The 22,362-nt window shown below is 41.1% G+C and overlaps 1 protein-coding gene across 1 annotated transcript; it reads right to left on the bottom strand.

Annotated features, from left to right (window-relative positions):
* Positions 1 to 1,463: 1,463 nt before the first annotated feature.
* On the bottom strand, positions 1,464 to 20,884 carry atp10b (ATPase phospholipid transporting 10B). Its single transcript, XM_054598188.1, is given in 24 exon segments — positions 1,464 to 1,749; positions 2,720 to 2,907; positions 3,203 to 3,307; positions 3,419 to 3,499; positions 3,612 to 3,812; positions 3,909 to 4,034; positions 4,113 to 4,189; positions 5,071 to 5,170; positions 5,173 to 5,340; positions 7,670 to 7,854; positions 7,977 to 8,103; positions 8,191 to 8,291; positions 8,427 to 8,952; positions 9,675 to 9,833; positions 11,211 to 11,410; positions 12,767 to 13,019; positions 13,315 to 13,442; positions 13,671 to 13,802; positions 14,337 to 14,443; positions 14,746 to 14,831; positions 15,176 to 15,380; positions 17,810 to 18,141; positions 20,639 to 20,711; positions 20,823 to 20,884. Coding segments are annotated over 24 exon segments (4,008 nt in total).
* Between the last annotated feature and the right edge of the window lie 1,478 nt (positions 20,885 to 22,362).

The following is a 22,362-nucleotide window of genomic DNA, read 5'->3' as shown; positions in this document are numbered from 1 at the left end:
CTCAAAAATAAGATATAATACAACCATCCACAAAGGACCCCATAATACAATGAACATCACCTATAGTTAGTTAAAGTAAAAACTGTGTTCGGTGTTGTTCTTATTATGTTTTGTTGTCACAGACTTTCATGATGAAATATTCATTATATATACGTATCCATATAGATTCACTGAAGAGTCATTTTTTAGTTAGTTTTTTTCTGATTTCAGATGCACTTTATTTTTCTATTGATGGATCTCTGTTCATCTAGAAGCACAGCCTATACAGATGAAGGTTTTCACACCAGATGTCTTTACTGTGTTCAAAATAGAGGCCTTCGTGCAATTTATTTTGTGCAAAATAGTTCTGTTGCATTAAACACAATAGTCCCACAGTATCCAGTGCCCCACTGTAACACAATACATTAACACAGCTGTAAAAAAGCCTTGTATTTACTAATTTCACACATTTGTGTATGTATGTGCAGCAGTGACAGGGTTGCACAGGTTTGGAAGAAGTCGGCTTAACTGTAACTGCACTTTCTTTTACTTATGCTGTATTTATTTAATTTTCAATTAAAATATATGTTTAATTAACTAAAATGTTGCATATTCTTGTGACTTCAATGTGATCAAGCCTTTCTGACTTTGTCCCTTTTGACCTTTCCGCAGCTTTTCATTTTCAACACTAGAGAGCAGCAATGATCTAACGGGAGGCAGTGGGACCTTATATAAGCAGAGCTGCTACTGTATAATGAAGTATGCCAATGATAACTCAGCCCTTTTTACAAGTGGATTCGGCTTGTGCACACTCCATTTCCATAAAAAAAGGCATCAGACTTTGTAGCTCAGAAGCCTTTTCTTCTGATTCTTCTGAATTTACCTTTTTGCTTATTTGGTCTAGATGCTGCATCGGAAATAAGATGACACACACACTTGTGATAGACACAATTTGATTGTGTATTTTCACAGCAAATCTTACAGATGTAAGATGTACAGAAAATGCACACAACCAGTCACAGGCCCAGCCTACAGTATAAAAACATACATTTTTGTATAAGGCAGAATCTGTAAACAACACACGTGTGTTCGCCTCGGTGACAGGATGCATTGTGAATGTTTAGGGTATCTAGGTGAGAGGAATATATTAAACCAGCTAAGCATTTTGTTCTGGAAAAGTGCCACGTTTTGGAGGGGTGGGTGGCATGACTAAGTGGGTTACCACTGTGCTCTGAAAACCCATCAGGAAAGTAACAGGCTTATGTGTTCACTATGGCAGCTTGTTATGAGGAGGGTAAGGAGGAGAGGGCCTACATACTTTTTTTCACTCATCAACCCAATCGATGATTTGTCACAAGTCCGAAAGGAAGAGTATTTCCCCAAAAAATGAAAACATACTGCGATATATCCAATCATGAGGAATATTTACCATTTTCTGAATAAATAATCATCTTGTTCCTTCAAGTTGCCAACGAGTCTGTTTCTCATGTCTGTACAGGCCTCTGATAGTTTTCTGTGAGGTCATTCAGTGTGAATTCATCCTCCATGAAATCAGAGGGGCTGACAGGCTGGGGATAAATGTCCGCAGGGGTCTCCAGGGTGGGAGTGGGTGGGGTAGACAACCTGTGGCGTTTGACCGGGCTCGTGCTCCTGAAGCTCCTCCACTCCTTCATCCACTCGTCCCGCGTGGATTGGTCCAGCCGGTCCAGATGCCTGGCTTGCACGAGCGGGGAGGGGGCGATAGAGTTCTTCAGCACATGAAACATGTACCTGGGGGAGAGAGTGTGGTGGTGAGAAAGTAGGCCAGAGAAAAATATGCGGCTCTTTGATGTAAATCAGAGCATTCCCTCTAAATATCAGCACTTTCAGACGCATCAGCAACCAGGAGGAAAGACCGAGCCGTGGTGCAGATCATTCCTGGACTTCACAATTGACATGATTTCATAACAAATCTGCCGAGACTGTTTATGCACCACAGCAACCTTACAATGACATAGCAGTTCATGATCAGCACAAGTCAAATACAATCTTCATAATAACACTTACATAACATAATTATGAGGTTGATTAGGTGATTTTGTGTTCTAATTCATAGTGAGGTTATGGGACATCTTTGGTTTTTGGACAGTTGATCGGACAAAACAGAACATTTGAAGACGTTGCCTCCAGCTCTAGGTGTGAGGTGGTAGTTTCTGTCTTTTTTAACAATGAATAATGAATTGATTTAAAACAAATAAGAGTTAGGCACCGCTCTAGTTAGAGAGTGTCATCTGTAAGATTCAGTGGGGCGTCTGATGATAACCTTATTTTCTTTATCATACATCGTCTTCCTGTAAGTCGCTTTGGATAAAAGCTTCTGAGAAAAAATGTAATGTCTTCTGGTTAAGAGATTAACATTCTCCCGACTGTTAATTACCGTGTGCTACACTCGGTGTACATTAGCTGTGTACACTAGGCTTCTTTTTAACTCTTTTCTTTCCAAGTGCAATATGTGATAGGACATTTCCTGAGGTTTATATTTGTTTATTATTTTAGTTCCAGTAATTGTCAGGGTGAAAATTGTTGACATTTCCCCTAATTTAAGTATACATATCACTTGAGATAAAAGTAGGAAGATGGGACAGTTAAAAAACAATCTGCTGTTTATATGCTCTTCAGAGGTATGCAATAGAGTGAGGCAGAATGTATTCAAATGAGTACATTACATTTTGTGACAAACTGGGAATAACAGTGATAGTACCTGGGCATCAGAGCCACCACAGTAGTGATGATGCAGAGAAGGTAAAACATGGGGTCGGCCATCTGGCTCTGGAGGATCCAGTACGGGTTGGATGGAGGGTTACAGGTGACACAGATGGCGCTGTAGGCAAGCGTCACAATGAAGTACAATGCCACACTGCCCAGCATGATTACCCAATGAACCACCGTCTGCAAGACAGATGCATAAAACAGCAATTACATATTTTCATAACAACCCTATTCGTCATAAACTGTCTGTTAATTTTGTATTGCATTTATTTACAAAAAACTGGTTAAATGTAAATAATGTTGCACATACAAGTTGCGTTAAATCAATATATTGTTGTTGTTGTTGGTGTTGTTATCATCATATCAGTATAAAATGCAGACCAGACTGAAACAATTTAATGATAGGAGTTTGGCCCACAGGGAGTTTATACCATGATTATATCTAGAAATAGATATCCATCAGTTCAGCACTCACCCAGGCTTTGATCTCTATTGATAGATGCAACAGGATGGTAAATAAAGAAATTGTGTTCAAAGGCGTTCCAAAGGTGAAAATATCAATGTCTGAATCCTGGTAAGCCTGGAGGGGAGAAAATACATGTGGTCAAATTTTAGGCATAGAGGCGCCATAACAGAACTGTAACTTTGCACAATATTTTATTGAAGACTGAGAATCAAATGTTTCTCTCACCAGATATGGAATAAAGAAGCACACCAGACTCTGATAGAAGGCATCGAGCATGGAGACCCAGAAAGTTAAAAACGTGTATTCCTAAACAAGCACATACACACACAAACCTTTTAAAACATAAACTACGCAAAATATTTGGTGCATTTTACTCCTGACCCAATCCTATAAACACGTAGCTACTATTGTCACTGACCCCTTCACCCTGTCCGGTCCTGTACAGTTCAGGAACACCCAGCAGCATCTCTGCAGACACGTCTTTGTCCATGATCCCAAACATGATGGGCGGTAACGAGGTGAAGAAGAGGTTAAAGAAAATCATCAGCCAGTAGTCGATCATGGCAGTGCCAGAGAAGCCGCAGAAGAACTGATACCAGAACAGCAGATTTACGTAGGCCTGGGGGACACATTAAAGTTTAGATGATTACATGAGAAATCCAGGAAAGATGTTGATTCAGACAGCAAAGCGCTCTAACGTAGACACGACACTCACCACGTTCTTATAGAAGAAGTAAATGATCATGTTGGCAAGTCGAGTGTAGCACCAGTGTCCGTGAACCAGGAGAAGTTTTTTCAGGTGCTTGAAGCGAGATATAGCGAAATCACTCGCCATGACCGCCTGCAGATGACATGGAGTTTTGGACAGTGAGAGAAGAAACAAATAACTATCTTTGAAGCTAAAGACCTCTGTTCAGACCTGCATGCCCTCCTGACCGGATAGCCCGATGCCGATATCTGCTGCTTGGATCATGTTGACATCATTTGCACCATCACCTGAAACCACAGAGTGAATATCAGTTTGACAACAGTGTCCTATTAAAGAATAACTTGTATTCAAACCCACTGACTTGATGGGTCTTAATACATTAATACAAATGAATTGAGTGAGTTTAATGCATTTGTGATATTTTGACTACATACATTTCTCAGGACCTGAATTTACTTAAATTCCCGTCCTAATAGAACAGAGTGAAGGGACTATGTGTCTCATCAGGACGCCAATTCAACAACAATAAATTTCAATAATACATTTCTTAGAAGGTTCAATGACTCAAAGAGAATAAGATCAAGAGCCTTAGAAAACCTGAAAGAATGACCTTTTTATTCCCCTGCAACACTTTTTGCATTCACTCACAAAACCATTTATTTCCCATACAATGTTTTATTCGTGTCATAAATTTTTTTCAGAGCAAACATTGTGACTTGTCATAGTAGCAAAAGCACAGGTTTTACTAATAACATTAACTAAGTGTCCCAGTATGTCCTGACAGAGTGACACTGAGCCAGTATGCACAACACCAGAACCCTGAAACTGAAGCAGCTAAATGGAATCCAGCCACCATTCATGTCACACCTGTGCTTTTCCTACTGTGTCTTAATGTCTTCCATGGAAAAAGCCTATTACATATGTAAGTGTAACAATTTCCCAGTAGAATACAATCATAATAAATTCATTGATTTGTTTTGTTGAAAAGTATAATCTTAGGTCCTATCTAAGAAATTAAGAAGACATGCAAAAACAACAGATTTCTTTGTCACTGTAATTTGATACTGTTGATAGATTATTGTTTCTTCTCTTTTGCATTGAAGTAAGATTAAAAGTCCCAAGTAAATGCATTTTGAATTTCTTGAATAGCTCAAAAACATTTTCTTACCTACAGCAAGGGTCATGACCTTGAGTTTCTCCCTGACCACCTTCACCACTCTGCTCTTCTGTAAGGGCGTGACTCTACAGCAGAGCACAGAGCGGCAGCGCGCTTGGCCAGGTCCACGAAGCGGTCCTGCAGGTCTAACGACAGAGCCATGGTCAGGGTGCGTCCGTCAATCACCAGAGATATGTCTTGGGTTGTACCCACATTGCGAGGGTCCTCGCTGTACCTCCTCACCTCTTCCAGAGTGCAGTCCAAGATGGACGTGCACTCGAGCTGCAAAACAACATCTGGCTATTTAGCTCGTCACATTGTTGTTTTCAGTATAATGAAACTTTCCAAACTAGAGCTTAAACAATGAGTTTTGGAGAAATAAGTTTGACAACAAATTAAGTAGTTAATAAGTCATTTTTCAATAAAAATGCTAAATAGTTTTTGTTCCAGCATTTGACATGTGAAGATTTTCTTTGCTTTTTTGGTTTTATGCATTAGTAAATTAAATAACTTTGGTTTTGGACAGTTGCTTGGACAAAATACATAATATGAAGATATCAACTTTGGTTAAAGAGAACATGGAAAGGGCATCTTTTTTTTTACCGGTGTACTCATTGTATAGCCAAAACAATAAATGTATCAAATAATCATCAAATAATTCCATTATAACAACAATTATCTGAAGGCAACTCTATTACAGAGTTTAAATTAATTTGACTAAGCTGCATAAAAGGTGATGTGGTGAACTACAGAAAATACAAAGTAAAAGAGGATAACTGTTAACTTGGATGAGACATCTCTTATAATCCATAAAAAGAGGACTCTCTCTGCTGTTGAGTAATGTTCATGATGTCTGACTAGAAGCAATTACGAGGCTGTGGTCCCATCAGACTCGTCACTGTTGTCTGTAAATAACTCCAGCCTCTTAGCCAAAAGGAAAAGCGACGTGATGAAAAAAAATTGGGTCACATCCTGTTTTTAGATCATCTATCTAATGCTGGTTAAATTTCATTAGGTGTGGTTGGGAGATGACTGTGGGAATGCATCCCTCAGGTGGTCATCGAGTTAGAGTGGTAAACAAGAAAAAAAAAGTTCATTACCAATATGAGCAAAGGGGTATTTCCCCCGGGGGTTGAAAATTAGACTGGTAATTAGATATGAAAGCAGTAGATATTGTATTGGGGGTATCTTGCTCCATTCATCATCAATGACTAGTCCCGTCTGAGAGGAGCGCAGCAGTGCCTTTGTTCCAGAAAGCTCCCCATGTATCCGTTAGAGCCAACGGGTAATTTCAGTCTATTTGAGGCCGGAGACGATTAGGACATGGTCAGGCTGTTATGAAGGGTCTTTAATGACCTCAGAGAAGCAGGGCCCACACCTGACACCTTATCTTTCTCCGAAGAAAATGTAAGGGTTTGACCTTTAGTTAAATGTGAAAGTCGTCAAAAAGGTTGGGCCATTTAAATTGGAGGGAGACGGACCCTCAGGTAAAACCTCCTGAACTTACAGCTTGGAAAACACAAGTCTTGTCCTGAATGACCATCAAAAACAGCCAATATTGCCCCAAGAACCAAGCTATATGTGTGTGATGTGTGAAAAATAAAATCATGTAAAAAGACAAAGTTTCAAGAGGAGTTATCTTCTAATGCTCCAGGTCTTTTCTATATTTACTTTTGATTTATTCACTTGAAAACTTCCTGCACCTCATATTGAGTGGCTCAAATATTCAGGGCTACATGTAAACAATAAGTAATTTAATATTTTGTATTTAAAAAAACAAGAAAGAAATGAACCGGTAATTTAAGTTGGAAATAAATATTTTTACAGCCCTATTGATCATGATAATTCTTCTCGTCAGGTTTGCCCTCCCCCACCATCACAAATATATCACAGTACATAACACACCCAATTTTATACCTCTTTATTCAAATGTTATTTCACTTTATTTTGAAAAATCCTGCCACATTAATACTAGCTTTAATATTATTTGACAGGTCTGGAAAGATCTCCTTAATGTAAGATTAACTAACTATCCCAAAATAAAATCTAATGTTTCAGAGTATATGCTAAAAATCATTAAGAGATGCAAGTTTAGTATATATAGAGACTAAACCTCAGTATGTTTAATATGAAGATACCGCAAATAGAGATTAGCTTAGTTTAGCATAAAGCTTGGAAACAGCTAACCTGGTGTTGTACAAAGGTAACTAAATTCACCTACAAGTCTAAGTCTCATTAATAAATTGAACTGCGTTTGTCTAATGTGTAAAAATGAGGCTGACTATCTCTTGGACTGTTAACCTCCTGGAGTCTCTGCTTGTTGCCTGGCAACTACTAGTGGGCAGATCTTGTTACCGTTGGACAGAACAAGAAAACTGTTTCCCACTGGTTTCAGTCATTGTGCTAAGCTAACCTAACTGGCTTATTTTCAAAAATATTGCTTTAAGTACGTTAACATTTTCGTACCATGTTCTCAATTTTCCAAAACAAATTCTAATTGTGGTGTGAATGAATCAGAGATGTTCCATCATGCATCACTTAATGAGTAAAGAAGAGCAGCTCTGAGTCAAACAGCCAGCCCTCAGTGAGGCAGACAAATCGGCCTCCTCACCTTGTTTTTGCAGCTCATGTTAATCACCAGGTCTTCTTCTTCCAGTAGCCTGCAGGCATAGCCGATGTTGACAGCTGTCTCCGGCTTGTCACCAGTCAGCACCCACACCTGGATCCCTGCCTCCCGCAGTGCCACGATGGTGTCTGGGACACTCTCCTGAAGACGGTCCTCAATGCCCGTCGCCCCTGCAGGAGGACATATATCCAAAGTCCGGCATGACTCAAACATAGAGCTTATCACACAGATACACAGTATGTTTTTTCAAGTGTTTGTTATGAATGATGCGTGTTAGGCTGATGTATGTTACCCAGCAGCGAGAGGTCTTTCTCTAGCTGCACTGCACTGTCCATAACAAGCTCCTCTCTGTTGTCTATAGCAGCCAGAGCTCTCAGTCTGTTCACTGACCATCTTTCATACGCCTTGTCACTCACAACCTGCGGCACACGCAGAAAGAAGATGAACGGAGCTCATTTAGTGTTAGAAAATGATGCTGGTAAATATTAACGAATCAGACTGTGCACCTTCTTTGTAAAGCAAAGTGTACGTAGCCCATCTTTAGCGTAGCAGTCCAGGTGATACTGAGTACCTGCTGCTATATTCTTCTGCTTCCCACTGAGATGTTCTGAAAATAATATGACACAGATTTATTTATATGGCTGCATAGTGAATTATGAAATGACCCAGGGTATCTCTGTGTTGACTCATAGAGATAAATCATTTATTAAATGTGTGTTTGTGTAGTTACACCTGCAGGTACCTGCATACGGTGTACCGAGTAGCTCCATGATGGCGTAGTCTGCACCTTTAGTGTACAACACATACTCTTTGGTGAGTGGGTGTCGCACCAAAACAGACATTCTCTTCCTGTTGGCGTCAAAGGTCAAGGTGTCCAGCACCTCAAAGACCAGGTTGTCCCCAGACGGGAGCCTCACCGTCACACTGTGAGGGGTGCGGTCCAGCAGGGTGAAGCCATATGCCTTGGCTGCGTACACCAGGGCTGCCTCATCTGGACTCTCTGCCTCATAGCTCAGATGATCTGGGGTCGTTGCAGTCGTGTCGGATGGAGCATGAAGCGTACACATTTGGAGCCCATTGGTGTCTCCAGACTCCTCTTTTTTTACAGGGGGGTTAAAATGTTCCTCCTCTACAACTGAGTCCTCTAATATGGTGCGATTTTTCTTGGGCTTGGTGAAAATATGGCGAAGAGAGACAGGAGATTTCACCAAGTTGGACAAAGTATTCAGTGAGTTGTTTGCCTGACCAGAGTGCGAAAACTCACTCACCTGGAAAAGTGAAGCAAAGGAAACAGAAATTTGTGTGTTATATAGTGTTTTTATTTCACCATTTTTCCCAGACGCCCATATGGTGATAACAGAAAAAACCCTCTTAAAACCTTCCCATCCATTTCCACTCCGTTTCTTTTTGTGCTTTTACCTTTAATTACAAACTCAAGGGAAAACCCACATATTTCTCCCATCTGCCAGACCTGAGAACAGCACAGTCAAGAGCAGCGAGCACTAAAATTAATAAAGACAACCCTGATTGCCCCTTCAAATCTCCCTTTACTATGTGGCTAATTTAGTGAGGACTCAGAATCTTTACAACTGGGGCTTTAAAGATGAAAGAAAATTAGCACTGACTACTACTGATGAACGAACAGAAACTTGCAGCTAAACAATTGAAGGGAACTTTCAAAATGAAACTAATTGTTTGAGGTTAATAAGAATAATTTAAACCTAATTGTTGTGTGTGTTACTGATTAAATTATGGAGATTTTGCTGCAGTACTGCAGCCACATTGATGGACACCAGGTTTATAGATCTATATTATATAATGAATGACGCAATTAATAGATTCTTCACAAAGTTTTCTCGTAGAAAAGTTTTTAAAATAAGTTTGTACTGTGGGAGTTTCAAGTGAACGAATCCTTTATCCATCTTTCCTCTCCTGACTGCAGCCTCCATCTCTACTTCCCATCCACAGTGGCAGTAAACGAAGCGCTCACCCTCTGTCTCTGAGCTGTTGCCATGGAAACCATCACCGTGTTGCAAATGGCGAGACCCAGAAAAAAGTCCAGGTAAGGATCTGTCTTCCAGCTGCCGCTGCTGCTCCCTGCCCTGCTAATCTGCTGAAGCAGCTTCCTGTCTGGAATCACCTCAGTTTCCTGTTGGAGTAAAAGTTAATCAGTTCTTTTTAATTAAAAGCTCACGCCGATAAACCGTTTACTGCTTACACTCAGCTTTGACTGTTTTGACGGACGGGATAGGAAAAAGTTTTAGGCTTTTTAACTGTTTAATCCAGTTTTGTTTGCTCATGTAGCTACAAGGAACTGTTGCAGGAAGGACAAAAGGACAGAAGGAACGGAGGAAGTTTTCATTCATACAACCATTCTGCTCTGTTAGAGACACAGCATGAGGAAAACCAAAGATGGGCTTTGTGCCGCCTTGCTGGAATAAACACAAGACCTTTTCTGTCTCAGCCTGTGTCTCCAGGCCTCTCTTTGCCCCGTGGACGAAAATAGACATAGGGCTACTGTACTGTATATCAAGACGACAATGACTAATCTATAGTGCACGTTTACAGTTTACGTGACATCAGTGGTCTGTGCCGAACGGTGCCCAGCATGACCATATGTCCCGTCACAGACACAGCGGCAACTTTGAGCCAAAATGGATGTGCTTATCACTGACACCTAGCAGCTCGGCCATCTGCGGCGGGGACAGGGACCATGAGGCCTTTTGACACAAGGATGGGTGAGATTTTGGTAAACAAATGACACTTGGAGGTCTTTTGAGTGGGTGTTTAGATATTGAAAATTATATTTTAAATCAGGTCATGGGTTAAAAGTTCAAATTTCTAGATCTTAGAAACACATTTACACTAATGTCATACTTAAATACTGATTATATAATTTTTTTATACTGATATAATAATGAACTAAACTGAAACCACCAAATTAATACTGTTACTTTTTATCATAATGATCATGTGATAGACCATCAGCCTGTCCAGTTTGTATCCTGCCCCTCGCACAATCCATGAGCGGGATAACAAGTTTAATAAATGGATGGATGGATAAAGTTACATTTCCATACAGATAAATGCATTCTTAATACAGTTTTATGGTAAGACATCATCATAAACTCAATAAGGACACTATGATTCATTTGCCTTTACATGAGAGTGGTAAGACAAGATGTGTCAGTATCCGTCCCAGCTCCCTACATTAGGTTGATAACAGTGGGCCAGTTCACAATAAATGCCCTATCATGTTTGATTTTGAGCCATTTATTTGTGCTACTCAGTCATGATTATAACTGCAAGGACTCTTGTTAATCAAGAAGAATGAGTCTAATTGGTGGGCCCCTGTGGGTGGCCTTGAGTCAACGACCTGACGACTACACCTCCTGCATGAGCAAACAAAATGCTGATCACCATTTTCCCCAAGGTGGCTTCTTGTGACCCTGCATTATAATATAAAGCCGGACCCCACTCTGAATTAAATATCTACCTTTTCTTCCTGACTAAGCGATCATCTTACCAGCGGACTGCTGAAGGCCACATCGCTCGGGGCATTTCCCTTGACCTTGCTCTTGCATTGGTTGTCATGGTGATGTTGCATGTCGTCAGGGTTGTCGCCCTCAGTATCCAGGGACCATCCAGTCTGTGGGGGTTGTGGTCGCTGGTTGAAGATGACCTCCTCCCCTGAGTCTGGTCCATCAAGAACAGCTAGGCGGATGGCTGCAAATCCCCCCAAAACATGTTGATACATACAGTATGTACTTTATACTTTATGGACTTTATATGTCAGGTCAAGTCATGTTCAAATGCAGAGCCCTTGACTACAACTCCAGTGTAAAAAGATCAGTAATACTATTAGACAGAAATCAAATTAAAGCTAGTCAGCACACATATGGAAGCAAAAAATGGACGTGTCTCTGATCAGAACACAATATACAGAAGATGGGGGACAATATATTGACAATGGGCTCATGAGTATCCAATGTATGCCTTAACTCCACTTCTTTATATATAAACCTGTATTCTGTACGGCCAAATTTCAATATTGTAAAGAATCCGGGATTGGATTCAAATGTGCAAGACAGAGTTATATTGATAATAACAACTATTTATACAGCAACTTTAAAAACAGAGTTTCTAAAGTGCTTTGACAGACAAAGCAGCAACAGCAAGGCAATCAAACAAGAGGAACAAAAAGCAGATCACCATCATCATATCATGACACAGCACAATGGGAAATTAAGTTTCAAACTCAGGAGGAGCCAAACAGGAAGTGCATTTCAACTGAACAGGTGACATACTGCTCAGAATCCAAAACATATTATGTAATCTCACAAAGTCTTTACCCAGGTGAGCACCTCGTGATACTGGGACACCACAGAAATACATTTATATATATACGAGATAACTTTCCTAAACTTGTACCACTAGTAGCACAAAAGGTATAGTTCGGCCAGAGGAAAGGCTGTGTTGTTAGCCAAATTATATCAACTTTACTTTGCATGTTCACATACTAACCTGAGACTAACGCCAGCTAGCTGGTTTGCTGATTCCAATTTCATGCTAAAAGTTACAGAAGTTGAGCGCACATGGGAGAAGTTTGCCTCTGCCAGATATCTCCTTTGGTTAAGGCAACAAACCTACTTTGTACGGTTTAGGAAAAGATCAAAATGAGCCAAAAGGTCAAAGCAACGAGTTGGCCTTCTGCCTACCAGCCAATCACAGCACAGTAGGTCGGCACAAGGTGGAATGAGAACCCCCTTTGGGGGAAAAAAATAATGATTCCAATTAGCATGCTACCATGCCAGGACTATCTTGCTATATGCTGAGTTAGCATTAGTCAAAGTGAGTTTAATTCAGTAATGAATAACTCAGATATAAGTGTTTCACTTAAGTGTTTTTCAAGTGGAAAGTGTTTTTTAAGCTAATTACCACAGTAAGGATTAATTCTCTGGTGACCTCTGGGAAAGTGCTATGCCTGAATATATATATATTTTTTTTTTTCATGAGCGTATATATAAATATTTAGGGGCCTTTGATGAAAAAGCAGTCCTGCAACAGCTGTTATTGGTTTACCATTCTCTTTGTGTGGGTACTCGGTGCCCATGATGCAGCATCTGCGAAACACCATCTTGTTCTCAGTGAGGGTCCCCGTCTTGTCGGAGAAGATGTATTGAATCTGTCCCAGGTCCTCTGTGATGTTCAGGGACTTACACTGCACGCGCCTGTCTGTCTTGTCATCGTGCAGATCGATGTCATTGGTAATGAAGTATATCTGACCGATCTTGACCAGCTCAATGGATACATAGAGAGAGATAGGAATCAGGATCTGCAAGTGAGGAGACGAGGGGAGGAGGGACAAAATAAGGAAAGGAAAGAAAGGGAGAGGAGAGCAGAAAGTTGAAATATAGACAAGAGAGACAGGAGAGAGCGAGAAAGAAGTGATCAGAGAAAGTGAAAAAAAGGAAGTGACGGGATGAGTGTTAAGATGAGAGTGGACAACAGAGAGTATAAAGAGAAGATATTTGAGGAAATGAGGAGAAAGTAGACAAAAAAGAAAATTAAGAAATTTAGAAAAACACACTAAATATTTTCTTTCTGTACAGACAGTAAGACTCCTCCACCTGCAGCAGGATGATCATGGTGAAGAACATGTAGAAGCCAGACAGACCGGGACTGTCCAGGTGACCGTTGCTGTCGGGGACGAGGTAAGGGGGCACACTGGGCAGCGCCTGCAGCCATAAGAAGTGACCTGCATGTGTGAGGACAGGGGAATTAATCATACAGACTGTCACGCAGGGAGGAAATCTATTTTTGGCACCACACCCTCAACTGTCTCCTCCCTTTATTACTAGAATATTTTTGGGCCTGTAGCCAAAGTGTTTTTTTTATATTTTATTGGAAATTAAACGTTTTCTCATCATTTATGAACCAGTCTGTGTAGTGATTTTATGATTACATTATGTAATTCATTACTGACCTAGTGCTCCGACAAGACACATGCTGAAGAGGAGAATGACGCAGAAGATGACGTCTATGTTCAGCTTCCGCTCTAATTTGCTGCGCTTGTATCTTGGCCTGTTGATGTTGAGCATGGACTTGGTTTCACGGCCTTATAGGTGGGATCAGAAGATGTTGATTGAGTTACAAACAGGTTCTCCATATGGTCAGTGAACACCAAGGGAAATAGATTGTTATGTTTTTAAAACATGCTTATTCTGTGTCAGCTAATGTAAGGACAAAAAACAGGACACTCGGACATCTCGGAGGTCATGTCCTCTGTAATTTAATTTAGCAAAATTAATGTTATTAGTTACACCTTTCCTTACCCTTCAATAACATGTCAACATGGCTCCTGCAAAAAACACTTTTAACAGAATTCACATTACAATCAAAGGATGTGTTCTGCAATATGATGAAGGGCAACAAAATGTACAGAAAGTATAACTGGACATTTGCAAGGCTAAATCGGCAAAAATACTTGATATTAAAATGTTTTACAGAGATGGTTGGCAGTGAGATGAAAAAAACTTTGGGTGGGGTTGTGATGGGGAAATTTGGCCTCTTGACCTTCTTAAGCTGACCTTCTAAACACTAAAAGCTCAAGGTCAAAGCAGTCTAAAAGCTGAGAAAATGGAGAATATACCTGCATACACCACGATGCCAACAGCGTGGTCTGTGTTTCTCATTTTGCAGCCTCGCAGCAGCAGACTCTCTATTCCAGCGCCCACCTTGTCCTTATCGGGTTTCTCTCTGCAGCAGGAGAAAGTGAGAAACCTCCTTTGTACTGTCAGATCTTGTTAGATATTCATTACTGCTTATATATTCCCCATTAGTAATTCCCCTCCTTTATGTCCATAGCTGGACAGCATGGTAGACCAGCTGCAAGAGCTGTGGTGCCTGAGGAAATCGATTATAATCTATTACAGCCCCAATAATGCCTCTGGTGGCATAAGAAAGTGCAGCGAGTGGGTTGGAATTAGTTTTGCGCGGCTTCTCTGAAAGGCTTAAATGCACTGTTTGGGATCCATGTGATCTGGGTAGTTGATACTCACACATAACACTTGAAATGATTCAGGTTGTTGTTGGGCTTTTCACACACCACAACAGTGTTGAAGTTTTCAGGTTCAAATTCAGGATCCTGGGAAACACGAGGAGGTATAAAGTATGAATGTAAACTTTCTTAATTTAACTCAATCCTTTCCCCCAAGCTGGCATGTAGTATACACATGAAAGACAACTATGTTCTAAAAATATAATTTAAGTTATGTAATCCAACAGGTTTGTGTTTTCTGTCTGTCATTACAGCCTTTGACATAATGATCTGCATTTACCGCAGATATTCAATACATTTTTTAGTTGTTGTGGTCAATGTCAATCACAAGAAGGAGGAGAAAAGTGACGCAGCACAGAGGCAGTGGAGATAGAACACTATGAGGAAACATAGTACAGAAGTGAAACTCAAATGTGGTAGGTATTCCTTACTGAAATGCAGAGGCCAGACATCACCATCCTTTGCTTCAGGGTGGTCTCTCCATCCAGGTTGGATGTCTCTATGTGACACACACCGTTGGGGTCCGATGTGTGCAGCAACAGCAGGTCTGCAGGGACGATTTCATTGCAAACCACCTTCACAAAATCACCCACTCGCACATCCTTCCAACGTCTCTCTGTGAACCTTTTTTCCTTCCTGAAATCAGACATGTCAGATACCAACAGTTATTACTGATGATTTCATAAAGATACACAGTCCCTGGGTGGCTTTTATATTGATTTTTGTCACATGTATTAACAATATTGGCACAGAGGGCGTATTTTGTCTATGTTTGTGCAATCAAATGAAATATTGACTCACACCGTATGGATAAAATAATCACAGCGGCTGCTTAACTTAGGGAATAAACAATGCAACCAAATGAAAAATCAATGCTGTTTTTTTTGGAGAGCGGCCCAGGTGTGTTTATGTGCTTTGGAATAAGGAAACTTTCAGAGAAAGACAGTACAGATTATGAGCCGAGGCTGTTCCAAGTGTTTGAGGCTTCCCATAGAGCCACATGCGTTATGGGTTGAACCTGCAGGTCAAGCTGGCTAACCACCAACGACAGAGAGCTGCAGGCATGCTGCCCTGCATGTAGGACCTGATCGGGTAGCTGTCACATGACACCACACCTCGCCTCAAACAAAGCCGGGGGGGTTATGTATTTTTAGTATGTTGTGTTAAGATTATACTTACCAGGTTGCATTATTATGTTTTCTCCTGTCAGAACAGCTTCATGTACGTCTGCCAAGTGCCAGGCAGCGTAGTTAATAGTTTTATACTTCATTTCTCAAAGTGAATTGCCTATTGTCACATTGCATTGAGTACATTTCATTAAAGATATAATCAGAAAGTTTAAAAATGTTTGTCAATGATCATACACATACATACTTTGACATTTTGGGAAATATGTTATTTGCTTTAATTAAACTTCTCATCAAACTCTTTGCGAGAAATAAACACATTTCCAATTGCCTTAAAGATCTCACATTGCCAAATAATGTATTTGTCTCTCTCATCATCAAATTTAGCTGCTTTTGTGAATTTGGCTACCTGGTGTGTCTCTTGAAAATGTAGTAATTTGTGTAGAAGACAATTCTCCAGAAATATAGTGACACTAAAGATAACCTGTTTGGTTTGATTGTAGGTTTGTTATGAGTCACATTCATACAACAGATTACTGCAGATTAAATATGGAATCTCAGGACAACAGACAGGAACTGTCAGGTGTGGCGACTGCATGTTCTGCAGAGAGCAGACGATAAAATTAGAAACGTTTAACAATTCAATGACGTGTTAGGAGGCAGCATGATTAATAGCCAGCGTGTTTGGACATGAGTTTGAGATAGATACAAGATAGATAGGATGACACACTTCACACCTTTTGAAAACAACATGTGGATGAAGGGTGATGGGAAATAAAGACGTGCATCAGAGAAGGTCTGGTGAATTACAGTGAAATCTTAAAACCTTCCACGTGGACCTTAACATGCGCTGCAAGGATGTGTGTTCCTCGAGCTGTCAGGTGGATAAACTTCACCTAGATAGAGCAAAAGAGGAAGTGTGTGGAAGCCTAAAATGTATTCCTGAGCTTCTTCTGGAAACATTTGTATGCTTCAAAGAAATCCCAGTCAATCGATTCTGTTCTAATCTTTACAAGCCCAAAAATGGAGCTTTAGCATCCCCACCCAGCGAGCAATAAGAGACCCACAAGAGCCCGCTCGCCGTTACTTAACTGCTGTTTATCTGACTGTGTGAGGCTAAGATGACTAGCGTCCTCTAACAGGCCCAGAGGGACTGGAGCGTTCTCAGAAGTGTCCGAGACGCTACATCTGGGTCTGCACTTAGGCCACCTGGACGCTATCAACACACACACACACACACACACACACACACACACACACACACACACACACACACACACACACACACACACACACACACACACACACACACACACACACACACACACACACACACACACACACACACACACACACAGAAGATACAGGGTTTTCCCCCAGCTGAGGCTGCACTTCATAACAATGGTAAAGCTGCTGGTTAATAAATAAAGAGGTTGACTGTGTGAGGATTCATCAGTGGGGTGGCCTACAGTCTCACATCACATCCTGAGGAAATCCACATCCCACCACTACAAAATCACAGCAGTGAAAGGTTTTGAAATGACAGTGTTTATCCTCATTTGTGAATAATTCATCCTTCACCAGTAATTCAAAAATAGATAACCGCTAACCTTACTGTCTCTGCTGACGCAACACCCAGATGAGGATTTCATCAAATGTGCACAATGCGATGGTGAGAGATATTGTTGTGAGGCTCATCAAAAGAGGAATTATCTCCCTCACATTTTTTATTTTAATTCAAAAAATTGTCACAGGGTGCTGAAATGCAGAGGAGGTAAAACACACACAATCACTCAACGACACACTCACACAGACATCAACATGCTAGATGATAAGAATCATTAGGCACCATGACTGTTTCCACTCGCCACATCATGCATGAACCGCAAAACTGCACTGTTTCCATATTTAGGACATGATTGTCTTTGAGTCAGTTACCTGCTGTAGACTAAGCATGGCGTGTTGTTGAGCTTCCTGTCCGACTGGTACCTCCTGAAGTCCTCCCAGGCGTCCTTTAGGGCCGTCAGAGAGAAGATGACACAGATTGGGATCAGAGCTACCTCGGGCTGGAAGGCGTTCACTACCGGGACAAAGTTCAGAATAGCCAGGCCCACAAAGTAGATGTTAGCCAGACGGTGAAACTGCTCAAAGAGGTTCATGGGGATGAAGAGGAGGAGGGTGTATTTGGTGGTCTTGATGGCGTTGCCAGGGAAGTAGCGGTTGGGTTGCTTCGCCTTCCCCAAGCCCTCATACGGCAGATTGGACACCACGTTGCGGATGTCCTTGTCCCGCGCTCTCTGACCTCTCAGAGCATCTCTCACCCGGTCCAGAGGACTCTTCAACGTCATAGCTGCTCCGTGTGTTTTTCTTTTTTCCCTTCTTACCAGTTTTTCCTCCACATCTTCTCAATACTTACAGCTTCTACGAGTTAAAAATACTCTCTGCAGGCTCATCCTGTCCTTGAATGACTCTCTCTTTGTGTGTGTGTGTGTGTGTGAGGCTTAATACCGGGTTGAAACAAACGACAGCACACCTAGTCCTCCTCTGAGTCCGCCCTTTGCATTGACAGGTGTGTTTGCATTCCTTGCACTGGAGCAGTTCAAGTCTCACATAGCGGGGAAATGAGGTGGCTGATTACAGTCAGACATTTAGCAGAGGTTGCTCCAGTGACTTAACTGATTTTAACTTTGCTGTCAATACGCTTGTTTAAGTAGAAACCAGTTTTCAAGCCTTTGTAGTTATTCATATGGCAGAATTATGAGTTAGTGACCGGCATTATAAAGTAGTCTTTATTTCCATTAATAATTTACACATTGATGTTGTCCTTTAAAATTAAACACAAAAAAACAAAGAAAAAACACTAAAAGGGTATACACAGCTGACAATGTAATATTCCCAGAGCAGAAAATTGGTGCAGTGGGTCATAAGGAGATTTGAACTGACAACACAACACCGAGCAGAGCGCAACGAATGCTTGGGGCAAACATATATGAAGAGTCTGCAGAGTGTGAATGAACACAGCAGTGGGAACTTAAAGACCCCATTAAGAAGAATATAGATGAGGAATACAGTCCATGGGGTTAAATGACACTGAAAACCTCTTTATTGCTCTTAATAAGACTGAGGATGATAATTAGAATGAGTCTTTATTGGTGCATGTAAGATAGCTCCATGTTCACTTTCCCCTCGTCCACTGAGAGGTCAGAGGTCAGAAGTCAGAGTACAAAGCATGAAAGATTTCTTGCTAATAAAAGACATTGGTGTTGATGGTTCAAAGTTTGATCATGATCATAAAGGATAGCGTGAAAGAATCTGTTTACATGCATGTGTGTTAGACTCTCACGTATGACGAACTACAACAAAGTATCTTCTTGCACAGATGGCATGCATGTAGGATGCCTTCCACTTCCTCATGTTGACATATGTTGTCTTTTCCAGAGCAGGCTCCAGAACCTGTTTAATCAGGCCAAATTTGCACTGGGTCACTAATTTTTTGTACTTAAAATTTAAATTTCAGACACAGTTACAGCCAACGTAATGAAACTTTATGTACCTGGTTAGTATTTGATGCACAGCATATAGAGGTCTTACTGGAAAATTGCCTCCAAATGGAGATAGATTATTACTTTATTGTCTTTTTTAACCGATGCCATGTGCGACCTTGAAGGTGATTCATCATCAATCAAAACATGTAAATTGCTTCCTGTTTTGTCCTTGGACAGCTGACACAGGCGGGTTCATCTCTGCTGGGTAGCTCGGCATATTTTTCCATCCGATTCGTGTATAGCAGGGGGAGTGGCGTGACGCGAGTGTGCCAGACTCACCCTCTCACCCGTCCCAGTCAGCTCTGGCTGGGTTTGACTTGGCTGGCATGCCCAGTGCACAGCAGCGCAGCTGTGAGTCCACATTGCACACACAGACACACTCAGGAACAAAACACACTCTTGGAAACAAAACACACACACCACTCCACAGAGCAGAGGTCTGTGCATTCCTAATTACTCCAGTGACACGGAAACACTACAAAGTAGAAAGCATCTGCCTCGTCCCCCCTCTCTTACATGTCAACACTAATGCCGTTTTTGAAAAGAGGAAAAGAGGAAAAGACAGAGATAGAGAGAGCGGGCCAATTTAGCACAAACCATCTGTCTACTGTAGTGAGATAATACATCTGTTATAGTGAGGGGGAACAGTATTGTAGAGCCCATTTTTACCAATGCATGGAAGAACCTGGAACAAGGGTACATGTCGCATTACATCAGTTTTTACACCATTTTGTCTTTTTACGAAGTTTTGCACTGAGTTTTTACACCCAGAAGCATCACACACACACAGGCCATGTGCCGTCCCATTTGGGGCTCTTCTGTTATCTTAAAAACAAACTAAATCCATAAACATGATTCTCTTTGTATTCAAAGCTGGACAGAAGCATTTAACAATCTCAAAATCCTCATTTCCTGCTTTTATACATAATTCTGATTAATAATGTTCATCAGATATTTCCTCAGTTAAAACAGCCTCCCTCTGTTTCTCTGTCATTGTGTTCTCCCGGTCTTATTAAGTTCAAAGTCAAACATTAGCTGCACATTAGGCCATGCTAGAACAAAATCTTTTTAAATATTAAATATTCAGTGTTTTGCACCATCAAAAATTCAATAGCATCCATTTAAGGGCTGTAACAGTGGTCAGGACAAGGAGAAAGTGTAGAGTGCAGCGGGTTTGCTGAATGAGGGGAGGATGCAGGAAGAAGTCGAGGCATGGATGGATGGCTCTCTCTCTTTCTTGCCCTTTTATTTTCTTTCTCTTCCTGTCTTTTTTTTTGTAGCAGGCGCTGTGGCCCCTGCAGCCAGCGGGCAACAGTTGCGTCCACAGAGTGCCTCCATATCTACAGCTCTCTGCGTTAATGTCCCCTGAGGCCGGCGCTCAGCCCTGTTCAGACCCCGGCCGAGACCATCTCTGCCAAGACCACCACCGCGGCCTCTCCCTCTCCATCAGACTCCTCTGCCTCTCCATCCATTATGCAGCCAATAGTCCCCAGCTGCTGCCCTCACATCTCTCTTTCCCCCCCTACATGTTCTGCTCTGGCTTTCCCACTGACTCTGAGTGTGCGAGCGCTGTTCATTCGCTCATTCAGACACTCAATCAGCCGTGAGCCCCCCAGTCAGCCATCATGAACCGCACATTCATCCAGGACACATAAAACCGCCACCCGTGTACTCTGTTATTGAAGTGATAGACTGAATTGAGTTTTAATTGAATTTAGATACATCTTCATAATTGCTGACAATCATTACACAAGATATTTACAGTCATTATGAAATATTACAATTGGAATTTACAGAAACTTTGTACAAAATATGCCTGACTTCAATGCCTGGATAGTGGGGTCCTTGTTAAGTCATCTCTGGAGAACAAAACGTTGACCCAAAAGTCACTGGTGTCTGGAAGTGCTTTAGTTTCAGCAAGTAGATGCTTTTAGAGTCCATTAAAAAGAAAGTAAAGAGAGAAAAGTCCAAAAAGTACAGAGTCAGCAAAGTTGTGAATTGTGTTTTTTCATTTTTCCTCAGTTAAATTGCTCTTTTCTTTTTTTTTGACTGAATGGAACATTTGATCTGTAATTCAACTGCAAAAACAACAACAGAGACCCATTTAAATAGAATAAATCCATAATATTTACACAATAATGTGAGTATTGATTTATAAAAATGAATCATCTCTTTTTCTTTAAATATGATTTATGTTTATCTACAGTTTTTTCAAAACAGAAACCTAATCACAATGAAACGCATCATACTTCTATCATTCAAATCTACTGATAATGATGATTGTGGATTGCCATATTTATGCAGCAACTCTGGTTGCAATGAAACTCAGCTCATCAATCAGCAAAGTTCTTACACCAGCTTCGTGTTAAAGCCATTCTCCTTCTCTGAAGCTCCTCACGCGATGGCAGATAGTACGGAGGAGTCAAATGTTCTCTTTAAAAAAATAACACGTGGTGAAATGGACTTGATTCTGTCAGCACAGCAAAAGCAAAACAAAAACTTGGCCAAAGCGTCAGTGTCCAACAGTCCCGCTCCTTCACCGGAAAACAAGAGACCTTCAACCCAAATGAGGAAGCTTCTTCTGTTCAGCATTGGCACCATAAAGCCCCACAGGGATGTCCAGAGAAAAGAGCGCCCCCTGCTGTTCACCTGTTGTCATCCAGCGATGCTCAAACCATCCATCCGGGTGGGCCATCCTAAGCCAAAGCTGCAAAATAGTAACTGACAGACTAACCTCAACTAGTGAAACTAAAATGCTTTGCGCTCCAAAGTCATCACGACTGAGATGCAAATGAAATCAAACATAAGCATGCTTTTAAAGGATGTTTTTGATATACAGTAATTATAGGAAAATAGACTATCAAGGATGACTCCTTTAAAATCATTTATAAAGCTTTCCTGGATGCAGACAGCTCGGCTACGAAGTAAATAGATACTAAACAAAAC

The sequence above is a fragment of the Anoplopoma fimbria genome, chromosome 4 (assembly GCF_027596085.1).
Source record: "Anoplopoma fimbria isolate UVic2021 breed Golden Eagle Sablefish chromosome 4, Afim_UVic_2022, whole genome shotgun sequence".
Taxonomy (NCBI): Eukaryota; Metazoa; Chordata; class Actinopteri; order Perciformes; family Anoplopomatidae; genus Anoplopoma; species Anoplopoma fimbria.
This window is presented reverse-complemented; position numbering and strand designations above follow the sequence as displayed.